A 14,567-nucleotide genomic window follows, 5' to 3' on the forward strand; every position below is an offset into this window, starting at 1 on the left:
AAGTCTCGAATTTTATCATTGCTCATTGGTCAAAAAAAAATTTGCATTGCTCCACTTGTGAGCCTTCCCATACGTTAAACGAAGATAATGGGAAAACCGGTACAATTCTTTTCCCACTGTCTATATTTTTTGTCACAATTCCATTGGTTCACATCTAATTTCTTCCATCGTCCCACTATCAATAAGGATTTGGATACGCTTATCAGTTGAATTATTCAATTGCCCGAATAATAAGAGAAATATAAATAATGGTGGGTTTTAGGTACACATGCATGTTCCAGTTTATTTATTTATTTCTCCTCTTATTTGAGACTAACTGAAGAAATCCAAATCCGTGCAACTATCATATAATATATATATATATATATATATATTTATATATTTATAGTTACCTTTTTTGATTGCACAAAAGAAGATGCAGAGTTAATGATTGACCTAGCTCATCTGGGAAAGACTCATTCCGTCCATGTTTGGCTACACAGTTTTGAGGATCAAAAGTGCTTTTCTGTAAACCCAGTTTTGATTCAATGTTTGTTTGGTTAGTCATAAGAGGTGGTGAAGGGACGAGAGGAGCAATGAGTAATTGGCCACTTGTGCGCGTTTAACATGAAAAGATGATTAAGAGATTCAGTATCCAAATAATACGAATGTCATTTTGTATTTATACATAATTCAGAATTAAAACTATAAAAAATAAAAAAAGCAATAAAAAGTTGCTCTACATTTGAAGCTGCTCTTGAGGTTGATGTGTTTTTATGTTAAAAAAAAAAGAAAGTACTCGGAACATCTCTTTTTTGTTTGATGCTCTTTCTTTTTTCCTTGTAGACGTGTATTTTGGATCGCCAAACACCATCCCAAACATAGCCTTATGAACCACTCCTCCGGTCCTTAATATAAAACCTAATTGTTGAGTTGATTTTGGTCATAAATATAAGATCCATTTCTCATATTTATCAATTTTTTCTAAATTACCCCTATAGATACTCCCTTAACCATAATCAAGTAGAAAAGGGAGATGGGGTATTAAGAAAGATGATTATGGTGTTTTAGAAAAAAATGTGTTACATATCTTATAATTAACTAACTTACCTAACTTCCTTAATCTAATCAAATTAGTTAAGGGTATGTTTGGATATGTGTTGGGCAAAACTGATCTCTAACTCGACTGACTTTTGTAACTGAAGTTAGAGTAAAAGTCAATTACGGAATGTTTGAATAGATGTTTTTAAAAAGCTAGTTGAAAAAGTTAAAAATTGTTTAGATGATTAATAGAAAAGTTAGTTTAATTGTAAAATAATTGAAAAAGGCATAGACTTTATTGAATAGTAGTGTTTGAAATTTTATGTTTTTAATGTGATAATAGTTTAAAAAATAAAAAAAATTATTATGATAAAATATAAATAGTTTATTTGTGAAATTATAAAATAAAAATATTTGTTACGAAGAAAAATTTGAAAACACATTATAATTAAATATACATAATGGCAAGGTGAAAAAAACCGGATCGGACCGGCCGGTTCAACCGAAAAACAGGTGAACTGGTCGCTAGTCCGGTCTGGTTTCCAGAAAAAACTGGAGGTGGTTTGAATCGGTGGGGAACCGGTCCAACCGATAAAAACTGGTGTTAAATCGGGAAAAAACCGGTTGGGTGGTTCAGATGGTTTTTTTTTGGTTGCCCAGCCACAGAAAACGACGCCGTTTTGTCCAAAAAAAAAAGAACGAAAACTCTTTCTCCCTCCCTAACCTGCCAGTCTCGACTCGAGCCGCTGGTCCTCCTCCAGTCCTCCCCCATTTGGCCATTTATGACCAAATTGCCGAGATCTCTTCCACCTGCTCCCAGTCCTAGATTCTTGTCGTGAACCCCAGCAAAATAGGATCCATAGCATCGCCTCATCATTGACAATGGCACTCCTTCCTCTATGGGTCCGTTCGCCGCTCACATTGCTTCGCATTCGTAGCTCTACTTCGCCTTCGCCATTCACCTTCGCCTTCCCTTCGCTGTTGACCTTCGCAGCTCACATCATAGGTCATGAGTCTCCATGGTCATCCTGCTTCACCTTCATTGTTCATGGACATCCTGCTTCACCTTCAGTTCAGGCATTGAGCTCTAGCCTTGTGGGTAAGCTCAATACCTTTCCTTTTTAGTTGGGTTATTTTTTTTTAAGATCGAAGAGCTGCTTCTCTCTGTGCTGTGACCTTGTGACTGCCGTCGTGAGATTTCACTTTTGAGAAGGGAGGAGAGTGTTGTTTGACTTGATCTATAGCCGTGAGATTTGAGAAGGGAGGAGAGTGAGATTTAAGATCCATAGCCGTTGATTGACTTGCTATTAATTTTGTATAGAAGAGGAGCTATCGTTCTGTACTTCTGCATCATAATTTTGATTATTCTGTGAGCTTAATTTTTGCTGTTGTGCTGTTGTTAATCTTCACATATATAATTTATTTCCTTTTGTTTAGTTGTGGATTGGTGATGGATATTTTGGTTGTAAATTATATATTTTGGAATTGATTTAATCTAAACTTTAAGTATCTAACTGATTTTGTCACTACAAAAAAATATGTTAATTCTAGCGGTTATGGTGTTACATTTCTAGCGGTTTTAACCGCTACAAATAACATTTGTAGCGGTTAACGAAACCGCTAGAAAAACAGGTGTTAGAAAAAATTTCTAGCGGTTATCTCAACCGCTACACATCATGGTCAAAACGATAGAACATTTCTAGCGGTTACGAACCGCTAGAAATTATCTGCAGGAGACACATTACTAGCGGTTACAAAACCGCTAGAAATTTTTTCCGGGGAAACGTTTCTAGCGGTTTTATAACCGCTAGAAAAGTTTCCCCGGAAAAAATTTCTAGCGGTTTTGTAACCGCTAGAAACCTGCTAAACGGGAATTAAATAATTTCAGTAGCGCGCGAAAATTACTAGCGGTTATAGAACCGCTAGAAATATTTGGGAAATTAAATTTTCACACCAATTGAATTTTTAGAATGGCGGGAAAATTTTCTAGCGGTTCTTAACCGCTAGAAAGTTTGGCGCGAAATTTAAATTTGACGAAATATTTCTAGCGGTTCTGAACCGCTAGAAATGTTTACCGTGCCAGAAAAAAAAATTTATGGTTTTTCATATTATAATTTTAAAAACCATTAAATAAATTATTTTGAAGAATTTTTGTTAATTTGTATAATTAGTTATATGTTACATTTTATATATTCAAATTTTGTAATAAAAAATATGTAATTAAATTATGAATGTGTTAAAAGAAGTGAATTTAATCTAACAAGATAATTTAATTGAATATTTAATAAGATAGTTGAATTGAAGATGATATATTTTGGAATATTGAACCTATAGTATTAAGTTGATGAGTATTTGAATCAGTTGAGGAGGGCATGACAAATGTGGAGAAGAAAAATCTGAAAGGAAAGGAGAAATAAATATGTTAGTAAATTTTAAATAAAAACAAATAAAAGATACAATGAATTATAAAATAAAATTCACTTACCATAGAGTAAAGAGAAAAAAATCACAATATGAGATAGTAAGAAAAAAAGAGAGAATTATGAAGAAGAATAGGAGAGGAAGGAAAAGAGATGGAGTAAATGAATGTAGAGAAGATATGGTATTTATAGAGATCAGCGACACATTTGTAGCGGTGTTTTTGTAGCGTTTTATAACATTTTGTAGCTGTTATTCATTTTCTAGCGTATATAAAAGCGCTAGTAATTAGTAGCGGTTACATATGTAGCGGTTATTAACCGCTAGAAAGTTAGTATTTTTTATTTTTAAAATCTGAACGAATTTTAATTTACAGGTATGTATTTTGTAGCGGTTCATAACCGCTACAAATTTTTGCACGATATTGTAATTTGTAGCGGTTATTAACCGCTACAAATTACAATTTTCACGAAATTGTAATTTGTAGCGGTTAATAACCGCTACAAATTGCAATTTCGTGGAAAAATTTGTAGCGGTTAATAACCGCTACAAATGAAAATTTTTTTATTTTAAAAAATTTTACGAATTTTAATTTATACATATGTATTTATGGACGAAAAATTTGTTAAATAATTTATTTTGGATGCTGCTACTCTCCATCATCATCCGGCCTGAAAGGACATATTTTAAAAAAATTTGTTAAATTTATGTTGTATTTGGAAAAAATTAGTAATTAGTAGTTAATTATTTAAATAATTTAAGAAAAGACGTGTACCTGATAAGTGGCAAATTATCATCTCCTTGAGGAAAGAAGTCTTCAAAATTCGAGGGTTGGAAGGGTTCACTGTCGTAAATAATGTCACCATCACCCATATCGTAAAGATCCCGTGGCTTGAGGTGAACGACCATATTCCAGTCTTTATGTTTCTCGTCCTCGACATAGTAAATTTGGTGTGCCTCAGAAGCAAGGATATATGGCTCATCATCTTCAGATGCCCCCGTATGAATAAGTCTTGAGAAATTGACTGAGGTGATGCCCAAATGGTCAGTAGCGAGTCCCCGTGAAGTTGTCGTATTTGCCCAGGAGCATTTGAACAGTGTCACGGTGAAAAGCTGGTAAGTCAACTCAATAATGTCAATTAGCTTTCCATAGTAAGTGACGCCTCCAAAGCGCATATCGCCATCACTACTGCTAGCATAACATCTCGTTCCGAATGTCCCGCAAACTCCAGAGTTTTGTGTGAGCAATCCCTGATCACGTGCAACCGTACAGAACTTGAAGCCGTTGACATTGTACGCGGTAAACCCGTGCATGGTCTAACGGACCGAGAGAAAGAGCTCTGAATTCATCTGTGTATGGGCTGTTGTCATTACGTATTCGACGTGTAAACCAACTGGGAAACTCTTTGTGGACTCTTTTATCAATGTCAGCAGAACGCGCACGGCCCCGTAGCTGACGCCTGAGATAACTCCTAAACTCACTATAGTAAAGTGTAATTTGTTAGAAGAGTCAATAAGAAACAAATATAAAGTGTAAAAGCTAGTGAGCTTATATGATATATATACTTACTGCATGAAGGGTTCAACTTGGCTGCAATTTATCAAAACGTGTCTGTGTGCCTGGAGTTTCTCTGTAGGAGTGAGTCTGAAGAATTCATATCCTCCAACTGGTTTCCCAACAGGAGGAAATAAAGTTGACGTGGAAGGACCGGGAGGAGAATCATCTACGCGACGCGGGCGGTTAAAGATGTCTCCATGTCATCAAAGTACCTCGAACAGAAAGTTAGGACCTCATCTCCGGAATAACCTTCTGCTATTGACCCCTCAGGCCATGCCTTATTCCTAACATATGATTTTAATTTTCCCAAGTACCTGTAAGTTAAAATTGCATTAATAATTACGAGTAAATGAAAGAACAATGTGAAATTTAAAGAGGCGGGAATAAAAGATAATCTAGTACCTCTCTATAGGGTACATCCATCGATAGTGAACTGGGCCAGCAACCTTTGCTTCTCGAACAAGGTGGACAGTCAAGTGAACCATAACAGTAAAGAATGATGGAGGAAATATCATCTCCAAGTGACAAAGTGTAAGAATAATTTTATTTTGCAGCTGATCAAGCTCTTCCGCTACCAAGACCTTCGCACACAACTTCTTGAAAAATGAACATAATTCTACCAAAACCACCGATACATCAGAAGGAAGTGTGTTTTTCAAGGCCAATGGAAGTAACTGTTGCATAAGAACATGAGAGTCATGACTTTTCAACCCAGTAACCTTTCGAGCCTGCAGATCGATACACCTTGAGATGTTGCTAGAATATCCATCTGGTACTTTTATGTTCTTCAACGTCGAGAGGAAGATATCCTTGTTCTGCTTTGTCAAGGTGAATTTAGCTGGCTGAAACTTGTCGTTTTCATCAGGCCAAGCCTCTTCACGAATTCCCCAGGCCCGTAAATCTTTTCTAGCTGCGAGATGGTCTTTGGACTTTCCAGCTTCATTGAGCAACGTATATAGCACATTATCGCACACATTTTTTTCAATGTGCATAACATCCAAACTGTGTCGTAGCAAATTAGATTCCCAATAAGGAAGAGTGAAAAATATGCTTCTCTTCCGCCATTGCATAGGTTGCGTATCAGATGTCCCACGAGATCGTCGTCCCAATCGTTCGGGATCCACACTCTTACCAAACTCGATATGAACATCTTCTAACTGCCGCAAAATATCCATACCAGACAAAGTAACAGGAGGATCTCTCTTCTCCTGTTTCCCATCGAAGCGAATCCGTTGCAATCTAAGTCTGTGCTTGGAATCAAGGAACCGTCGATGTCCTATGAAGCACCACTTGCGACTGTGTGGAAGGCGACATGGCACAGAATCAAAATTGCACTCAGGACAGGCCAACCCAGTATGCACATTCCAGCCAGACAAAGTTCCCAAACCGGGAAAATCACTTATTGTCCACATCAAGGCTGCACGGAGATTGAATAGTTGCTTGTCATGTGAGTCATATGCCTCAACACCATTCGTCCATAGGTCGAGCAATTCGTGTATCAACGGTTGCAGGTATACGTCAATATCATTTCCTGGTGCTTTCTTGCCAGGAATGATCATGGAAAGCAAAAATGAGCTCTGCTTCATGCACATCCAAGGTGGTAGATTGTATGGAATTAACACCACCGGCCAGATACTGTAACTTGTGCTCATGTTTCCGAAGGGATTAAAACCATCGGTTGCCAATGCAAGACGTACATTTCTAGGATCATTGGCAAAGTCTGGAAATTTCGCATCAAACGCTTTCCACGCCTCCGAGTCTCGTGGGTGCCTTAACCTACCATCTAGGTTTTCCTCAGTCGCGTGCCACCTCATGTGCTGAGCCATTTTTGATGACATATACATTCTTTGCAACCGTGGTTTCAAAGGAAAGTATCTAAGAAAATAATATATTAAAAATTTAAAATACCGAATATTTTTAGAGACGGAACAAGTAACACGCTGTAATAATTTGTACCTGAGAATTTTGGCCGGTTTCTTCTTTTGCTTCTTGCCCTTTCGTACCGACTTATAGCGTGACGTCTTGCATCTCGTACAAATCTCTTGTTGGCATCATCTCCCCAGTATAGCATACAGTCGTTTGGGCATGCATCTATCTTCTTATAGTTCAAGCCAAGCTTGTTAATAATCTTTTTTGCTTCGTAAAAAGACGGAGGGAATTCAGCTTGGGGGAAAGCATCTCCCAGTAACTCCAGCAACATAGACATCGCCTTGTCAGTCATACCGCACAAGCATTTGATGTGATACAGCCTCACCAAGAATGACAACTTCGAATACTTTGTACACCCAGAATAAAGAGGCTTGTCAGCTTCGGTCATGAGGTCAAAAAATTCCCGAGCAGTTTCGTTTCTTAGAAACTCCGGTTGAGGTCCCTCTACTTCATCTTCGTTGGGATTCGAGCTTTCGTGAACACCAAAAGCATCACGCACAGCATCATTCACGGCATCGGCCTCATCCACTCGAACTCCCATCCGTGAAACTACTGGCACTGACTCAGCACCCATATCTAGCCGTTCCCCATGTAGTTGCCAAAATACGTACTCTCGCGGAAAAGGCTTAAAGATTAAATGTTCCCTAACAATATCTTTGGGATGCCACTTTTTGAAATTACATTTAGGACAGGGACACTGAATCTTACCATTTACGGCAGCATTGGCGAAAGCAAAATCCAAGAAATAGTTTAGACCAGCCAAGTATTGCGGAGTCGACCGGTGCAAGTTGATCCACGACCTATCCATGACTAATAATGCTCAAATTTCGTGAAAATATGCCACAGAGCTCAAAGAGAAGTTAAAATGAAATTCAGTTGAAGTGCTTCAGCTTATAAAGGAGGGTGGAGGAACGGTCATTTTTTTGTAGCGGTTACAAAACCGCTACAACTTTGTAGCGGTTTTAACGGAAAATTTCAATTTCCAGCGGTTATTAACCGCTAGAAATTCTAAATATCGGTTACAAACCGATAGAAATTTCTAGCGGTTTAACGGGAATTTTCTCTCCATCTGTTTTGAATTTTCTAGCGGTTTTATAACCGCTAGAAAATTCGGTCAAATTTGAGAATTTTCTAGCGGTTCTGGTGAACCGCTAGAAAATTAAGAATTTTCTAGCGGTTCACGTGAACCGCTAGAAAATTCTACAGTTTTAAAAATATTTATTAAATTAATAAATGATTATAGAATTATTTCGAGTAATTAATATGTTTAACGTGTTTAATAAATTGTAATGTTGATGTTGTAATAAATAAATAAATATTTCAATATTAATTAGTACTTGACATAAATAAAATTATAGAAATAAATCAATAAAGGAAACAAATAAATATAAAATTTAGATAAATATCTAAATAATATATAAAACCGTAAAATTAAGATTCTAATAAAATCCGATACAATGAAAGCAAATCATGGGTGGGGGGCAGAAGCAGCATCATCGGGATCATCCTCTGCTGAATCCTCCGGCTGACGGTGGGCAGGCCGCTCAACCTGCTGGGACTGGACTGGCGGATGGCGGGGTAGGGGCGGGACTGGTGGCATGTGTAGGTCGGGGATGTCAGGAACCGAGATGTTTGGAGCTATACTGACCACCACATGACGCAGAGCCGTAGCAGCTGCCAAGAGCTGGTCAAGCTGCGTCTGGAGCTGACGATCACGCTCCTGGAACTGACGATCACGCTCCACGATCCTGGCCTCGAACTCTTGTCTGAGCTCCTCTCGCAATTCCTCTGAAGATGAGGAACCCGGCCGCTTCGCACTCGCATGAGAGCTCCCAGCAGTATATGAAGGGCCAGCGCCACTTGAGCGGGGCAGCCTAGTCGGTGTAGGTCCAAGTCCAAGCCCGCTAACTCGACCAGGGTGCTGCGGCCGGCCAAGACCCGCTAAAAGTGAGGCGGTGGGATCCAAGGCAGACCCCTGAGACTCACGCAACTCGGAATCGACCTGAGTCATCCGTGCCTACCAAAATTAATATAAAGAAGTTAATTATAATATAATGATATCTACACTGTGATATTATATTAATATTTAATTTATTACTTACCGCTATCTCCTCAACCTCATCCGACGCACGCCCGTCTCGGGGTCTATACACCATCGGCCACATCTCGCCATAAGTGGGCGTGTATCCCCGCTCCTGCTGCGTCTTTTCTATCTGTAAATGAAATCAAAGAAATAATTAGTTACAAATTAAATACATCTACATATTTAATAAATTTATTTCAAGTACTCACAATCTCGTCATAAGTGATCGCAAAGCTCCTGGATCCAGCCCTATGACGTATCGTCTGATGCCTGACGCTCCTAGCATTTCTCCTAGAAAGAGCCTGAAGCAAAATGTAAAAAAATTAAATTAAATGAGTCAAGTCGGATAAAAAATAAAGAAATTATAATTAATACAATATTATCATACCATCTGGTCAGCCGTCATCCTAAAATAGACGTAAGTAGACCAGTCTTGGTCGGGACTCCACCAGGTACATCTGCCAGTATCTCCTGGAGGGGCCTCGTCCCGTCACCTTTCTTCTCCCTCCACAGGTCGGCCCTCCTGTTCTTCCATGCCATCCCCAGCCTCTTGATCGTGTCAGCCCTCAACTCCTCCCCCAGAATAAATTTACTCTATGATTAAAATAATAAATTAACTAAATAACAAATTATAAACAAATAATTAAGCAATTTCAATAATTAAAAACAAATAATAGTTTTTAACTAATTTAACAATATTATAAATAAAATATAAATTAATCAAAGTTTAATAATAATTAAACAATTAAGTAATTTAAATAAAAAAATATTTTTACTCAACTAAATTTAAAATTATTATAAGTAAGAAATTAATGAAATCAATAACAAAGGTCAGGGAACTACTTTTAAATAATTTAAATTAAAAATATATATTTAACGACTTTTAAAAATATAAATAACAAACAAATTAAATAAATAAAAAATTATAATCAAACAATTAAATTATTTGAAAACAAAATATATAATCATTTATTTAAATTAAAAAAAATTATAAATAACAATTTTATATTACCTTCATTATTTCCCAGCCTTGCTGCTTCTTGTCTGAGGTGATCTTCTTCCAGTCCTGCACGTAGATGGGGAACAGCGTCCACTGCTGACCAAGGAGGCGCACGTACTTGTTGTACAACTGGCCACCTTTCTTCGTCGGTTGGCCCAACTCATTGAGCGGCACAACCACTCGTCCGCCCGTCATCATAGACAGCTCTCTGGCTGTCAGCCTCCGATAGGACCTGTTCCCCTCAGTGTCTACAAAATTTAATTAAGAAATAAATTATATATCAATAAATTAATATAATTTCTATATAAATTAAATACTGATCAAAACTTTAAAAAGTTAAAATAAATACTTACCGACAAATTCCACCTCATAACCAGCCTGACGTCTCGGAGCAGGACGCTGTGCAGCCTGGGGATACTCATTCCCCTGATCCTGCTGCTCCTCCTCCTCCTCCTCCTCGTCAGCAGCATCAGCATGGGGTTGCTCATCCCCAGTAAAATGAGCCTCCTCAGTCCGCTCAATACCATCCTGCTCCATAAAACTGAGGATATCCTCCTCGCTCAAATCGTAGTCATGAATGCTGGGAAATGGCTCATCAGCATCATGATGAACCTCACTGGGTCCAGCTCTCTCAGGATCAACTGGGTCTTTCCCATGTCGACGAGGCATCCTAATAACAACAAATAGTAATTATTTATAAATGAAATAAAAAAAATTAATTTATAAGCTATAACATAATAAAATTAATAAAATAAAACATAAAATAAAAATTATTTATCAATAAATTACTATTTTACCTGAAAATAAGGATCTGCAACTGAATCAGAACTCAAATATGTTTGTGAAGAAAATTCAGCAGAGCTTCGCTTCCAGAACGATTGAAGAAGTGAGAGTGTGGGGGGGGGGATATATAGACCGAAACTTTCTAGCGGTTAGGCACAAAACCGCTAGAAATTTCTAGCGGTTTTGTGCCTAACCGCTAGAAATTCCCAACGGTCATATGACCGTTGGGAGTTGGGAATTTCTAGCGGTTCACGGCCGAACTGCTAGAGATTTCTAGCGGTTCGGCCGTGAACCGCTAGAAATTTCTAAACTCCTCGGGGAATGAAAAAAATTTCTAGCGCTTCATGCATCAACCGCTAGAATTTTTCAGTGTCTAGCGGTTTATTAGCCTGAACCGCTAGAAAGTAAACGCTACAAATTTGGCGCCAAGTTCCCGCCAAAGCCCGGGGAGTTTTCTAGCTCTAATTTTCTAGCGGTTAGGGGGTAACCGCTAGAAATGTGCGTTTAATGGTCAAACCGTCTGTATTTTGCAGCGGTTTTTGTAGGAACCGCTAGAAATATCTGAAATTTCTAGCGGTTTTCTTTAACCGCTAGAAAGGTTCCGCTGCTACTTTTACAATTTCTTGTAGTGTGTGAATTAAATTTTTATTTTATTATGACCGATCCGACCCCGGTTCGACCACAATCTGACCAGTGGACCCTTGACCCACTACCTAGACGGTTGAGTTCCCAGTCCCATTTTTTATTCCTTGCATAATGGACAAACATGAATATAAATTAAAATTCATTTAGTCTAAATAAAAGCTTATTATGCTAATGAAGGAGATGGAGTAGAGGGAAAAATGTGAGGGTAAATCTGGGATGCTCATTTTTAATAATCACCGTTTGAAACTGCAGTTTGAAAAGTCAAATTTTTCTCTATTAAGTTCAACTGAGGTTTAAAGCCAGAAGTTGGTTGGAAAAGTTAGCCTAGCCAAACAACAGTTTTTGTCCAGCTTAGTTTGTAAACTCAGTTTCACAGATTCCAAGCCACTTTTGTAGTTTCTAACTGCAATCCAAACATGTCCTAAATGGGTCTTATATTAAGGATCGAAGGAGTATATTGCATTTTATGTAACTAAATCAGAGTGGCGCAGCAAAAGCGTGGTGGGCCTATAACCCACAGGTGCAAGAATCCTGGCTCTCACATAGAGTAGCTTCCAATGCTTTGATTTTATTGAGTAGCGAAGGTAATATAAACTAGGGAGGTAACATTTTTACTTCAGTGCAGAAAACATCATTTGCAGCCGCGAGGTCTAAATCCAACCCTTTTACCACCAACATCGTACAATACTTCCACTGTTTTCTGTTGTGTATTTCCAATAATACCCACGTCTCCTCCATGTTTATTCGCTGCAAACGCCAAACAAACCTGTTCTACGCTCACCACAAAAAAAACTCCGGTTACGTCCAACTTCACGTTCACCCCACCGGCGAATGACAATGATATCGTTGGAATGTGAACAACTTTGTGCCCTTTCAGATTATAGCACGTATCCAGTATTGAAAACGGATGAGCCTTTGGGTACCTCGACATCTGCCTCCGGAACTCGTCTCTCAGGGGACCATACGCCGCTGGAGGGAGCCGGGTGATGACAGTGCCGGAATCAATGATCGTGCCAGAGGAGAACACGGAGGCGGAGATCGCGAGCTTGATACCAGCAACGGTTATTCCGGTGAAGTCAAGGCCGTAAAAGTTGGAAACCCGGGAGATAGAAGACAACGGAGTGAACTTGACGTTCCGGAAAGAAAATCTCCCGCCGAAGGCGATAAAACCAACAGTACTGGGGCTGGAGGGGAGGCAATAGGAAAACCTTTTCTGGTACTTTTCGGCGGTTTGTTCGACGAAGGAGAGGGCGTTGCGACCGAGGCCTAGCAATCCGGCAATGCCCCGGAATAGACCTTTGTTTCTCTGGCCGCAGCCGAAGAGGAACTGGTCGAAGACGTCGGTAGGAGATACGGTTAGTTTTTCCTTAGCGAAGTAGCCGATGGAGAGGGATCCATCACCATATTCAATACCGTATATGCAAGCTCTGGTTGATGCAGAACATGCTGGCTTAATTCCTAGAAAGATACAAGAGAATATGTATTAAATGAATAAGAGATCAGCAAAAGATGCGATGTTGATATATATATATATATATATATTATATATATATTAGTATGTATACCTGTGGCAGAGACGAGGAGGGAACACTGAGAAGAAGAACAAGAGATGTTCGAATAAGAAGAAGATTTAGAAGGGTCGAAGATTGGTTCCTTCTGGGGATAGCAAGAACCGGCACAGGGCTTACACTGAGTCCAAGTTAGGTCACTGCCTGTGTCAAAGGCGAGAGACAGATCTCTCTTGGGGGTTCCCAGCCCCACCGTGGCGAAGTAGTCGCCGGTTCCAAGAAGGCGGCCGGACTTGGCCGGAAGCCGAGTCCCTTCTGACCCCATCTTCGAAGTCTCTGCTGCTTTTGCTTCTTCTTGGCGGAGCTGTGTCTTGGAAAGCTTGGACTGGATTGCCCTCACTCTGGCTTCGTCCTGCTTGAGGATTTCCCTGTGTGGCATATTGAATGAAGAAGAAGATGATGAGGAGGAGGAGGAGGAGGAGGGTTGCTTCAGTTTTGAGCATGGCCCGTGCTTGTGAACCACTTCCATGGATCCATTCCTCTTTGTACCTGTTCATCTCGTATGTTTCGTATTTCGTTAAGTGATATTCCATCAACCTTTCTCAAATTTTAACTCAATTACACTGGAAGAAGTTTATCTATTTAATTAAGTCAACAATTGGTGGTGTTTATGAATATTAATTATTTATAATAAATTTCTCTATAATATAACATGCACTTTCCCATCAAATTCTTTCAAGGTTTTTTTGTGGGCCAGAGTGGAGCATGAATTTTAAACTTGTCAACTGCTAATAAACTACTTCTCCAGTCCTTAATATAGGACTTAATTTTAAATTTATTTGGTCATAAATATATGACCTATTTTCATATTTATCAATATTTTCTAAATTACCCTGCGGATACTCCCTTAACCATAATCAAGTAAGTGAGGGAGGAAAGATATTAAGGAAGATAATTATGGTGTTTTAGAAAAAACATATCATATTTCTTATAATATAATTAACTAACTTACCTAACTTTCTTAATCTAATAAAATTAGCTAAATAGGTTTTATATTAAAAACCAAGGGAGTATTTAATAATAGTAAATAACTGTCCTGCATATGGCCGAAAAAAGATTGTGAAGTCAAGCCTCTGAAACCGTATCAGTGACACACACACACACACACATCATTTTCCCCGGAGATTCTATATATAAATTGTGAAGACTCATGCAGAGTATTGTTATTATAGAAATCAAACGCCAAGCATGTAAATAAATTGATATCAATTAAAAATTCATGCAATGAAAACAGAGAGAAATGGAAGATAGAAAGAACCTTGAGGAGGAAAGCTGCAAGAGGAAGAAGGGATGAGAGAGCTGAGAGGAACACGATCATGAGTATGTTGAAGCTCACTGCCTTCTTCTCTTATTGCAGAAACAAAGCTTTTGCCTTTAGAAAAGGAGAAGAAGAGGCAAACAAGAGAAAGAGCAGAAAAGAGGAAGGGATTGGAAGAAGAAGAAGAAGAAGACGCCATAGAAAGAAAGAAGAGAATGGATAATTTCTGTGTGATTCAGGAGGCCACACAGGATACAAATCGTACTCGGGATACTTGGCTTTTATATAGAGGACAAATTTCATGA

General features: G+C 38.6%; 1 protein-coding gene across 1 annotated transcript; it reads right to left on the reverse strand.

Moving 5' to 3' along the window:
- Positions 1 to 11,980: 11,980 nt before the first annotated feature.
- On the reverse strand, positions 11,981 to 14,476 carry LOC114733912 (aspartyl protease family protein At5g10770-like). The gene is made up of 3 exons (XM_028921401.1): positions 14,263 to 14,476; positions 13,002 to 13,493; positions 11,981 to 12,894 (listed from the first exon to the last, which is right to left on the reverse strand). The coding sequence occupies exons 1-3, from the start codon at positions 14,459 to 14,461 to the stop codon at positions 12,068 to 12,070; spliced, it is 1,518 nt and encodes a 505-aa protein (XP_028777234.1). The 5' UTR covers positions 14,462 to 14,476; the 3' UTR covers positions 11,981 to 12,067.
- Positions 14,477 to 14,567: the final 91 nt, after the last annotated feature.

Source organism: Neltuma alba, unplaced genomic scaffold, assembly GCF_004799145.2.
Source record: "Neltuma alba isolate B1F8T4 unplaced genomic scaffold, ASM479914v2 tig00013042_pilon, whole genome shotgun sequence".
In the NCBI taxonomy this organism is placed as follows: domain Eukaryota; kingdom Viridiplantae; phylum Streptophyta; class Magnoliopsida; order Fabales; family Fabaceae; genus Neltuma; species Neltuma alba.

Coding starts and splice junctions, on each gene's coding strand:
- LOC114733912 (XM_028921401.1), bottom strand. CDS start 14,461: ATGGCGTCTTCTTCTTCTTCTTCTTCCAATCCCTTCCTCTTTTCTGCT. Junction 13,494..14,262: donor TTGCAGCTTTCCTCCTCAAG/GTTCTTTCTATC, acceptor CGAGATGAACAG/GTACAAAGAGGAATGGATCC. Junction 12,895..13,001: donor CCTCCTCGTCTCTGCCACAG/GTATACATACTA, acceptor GTATCTTTCTAG/GAATTAAGCCAGCATGTTCT.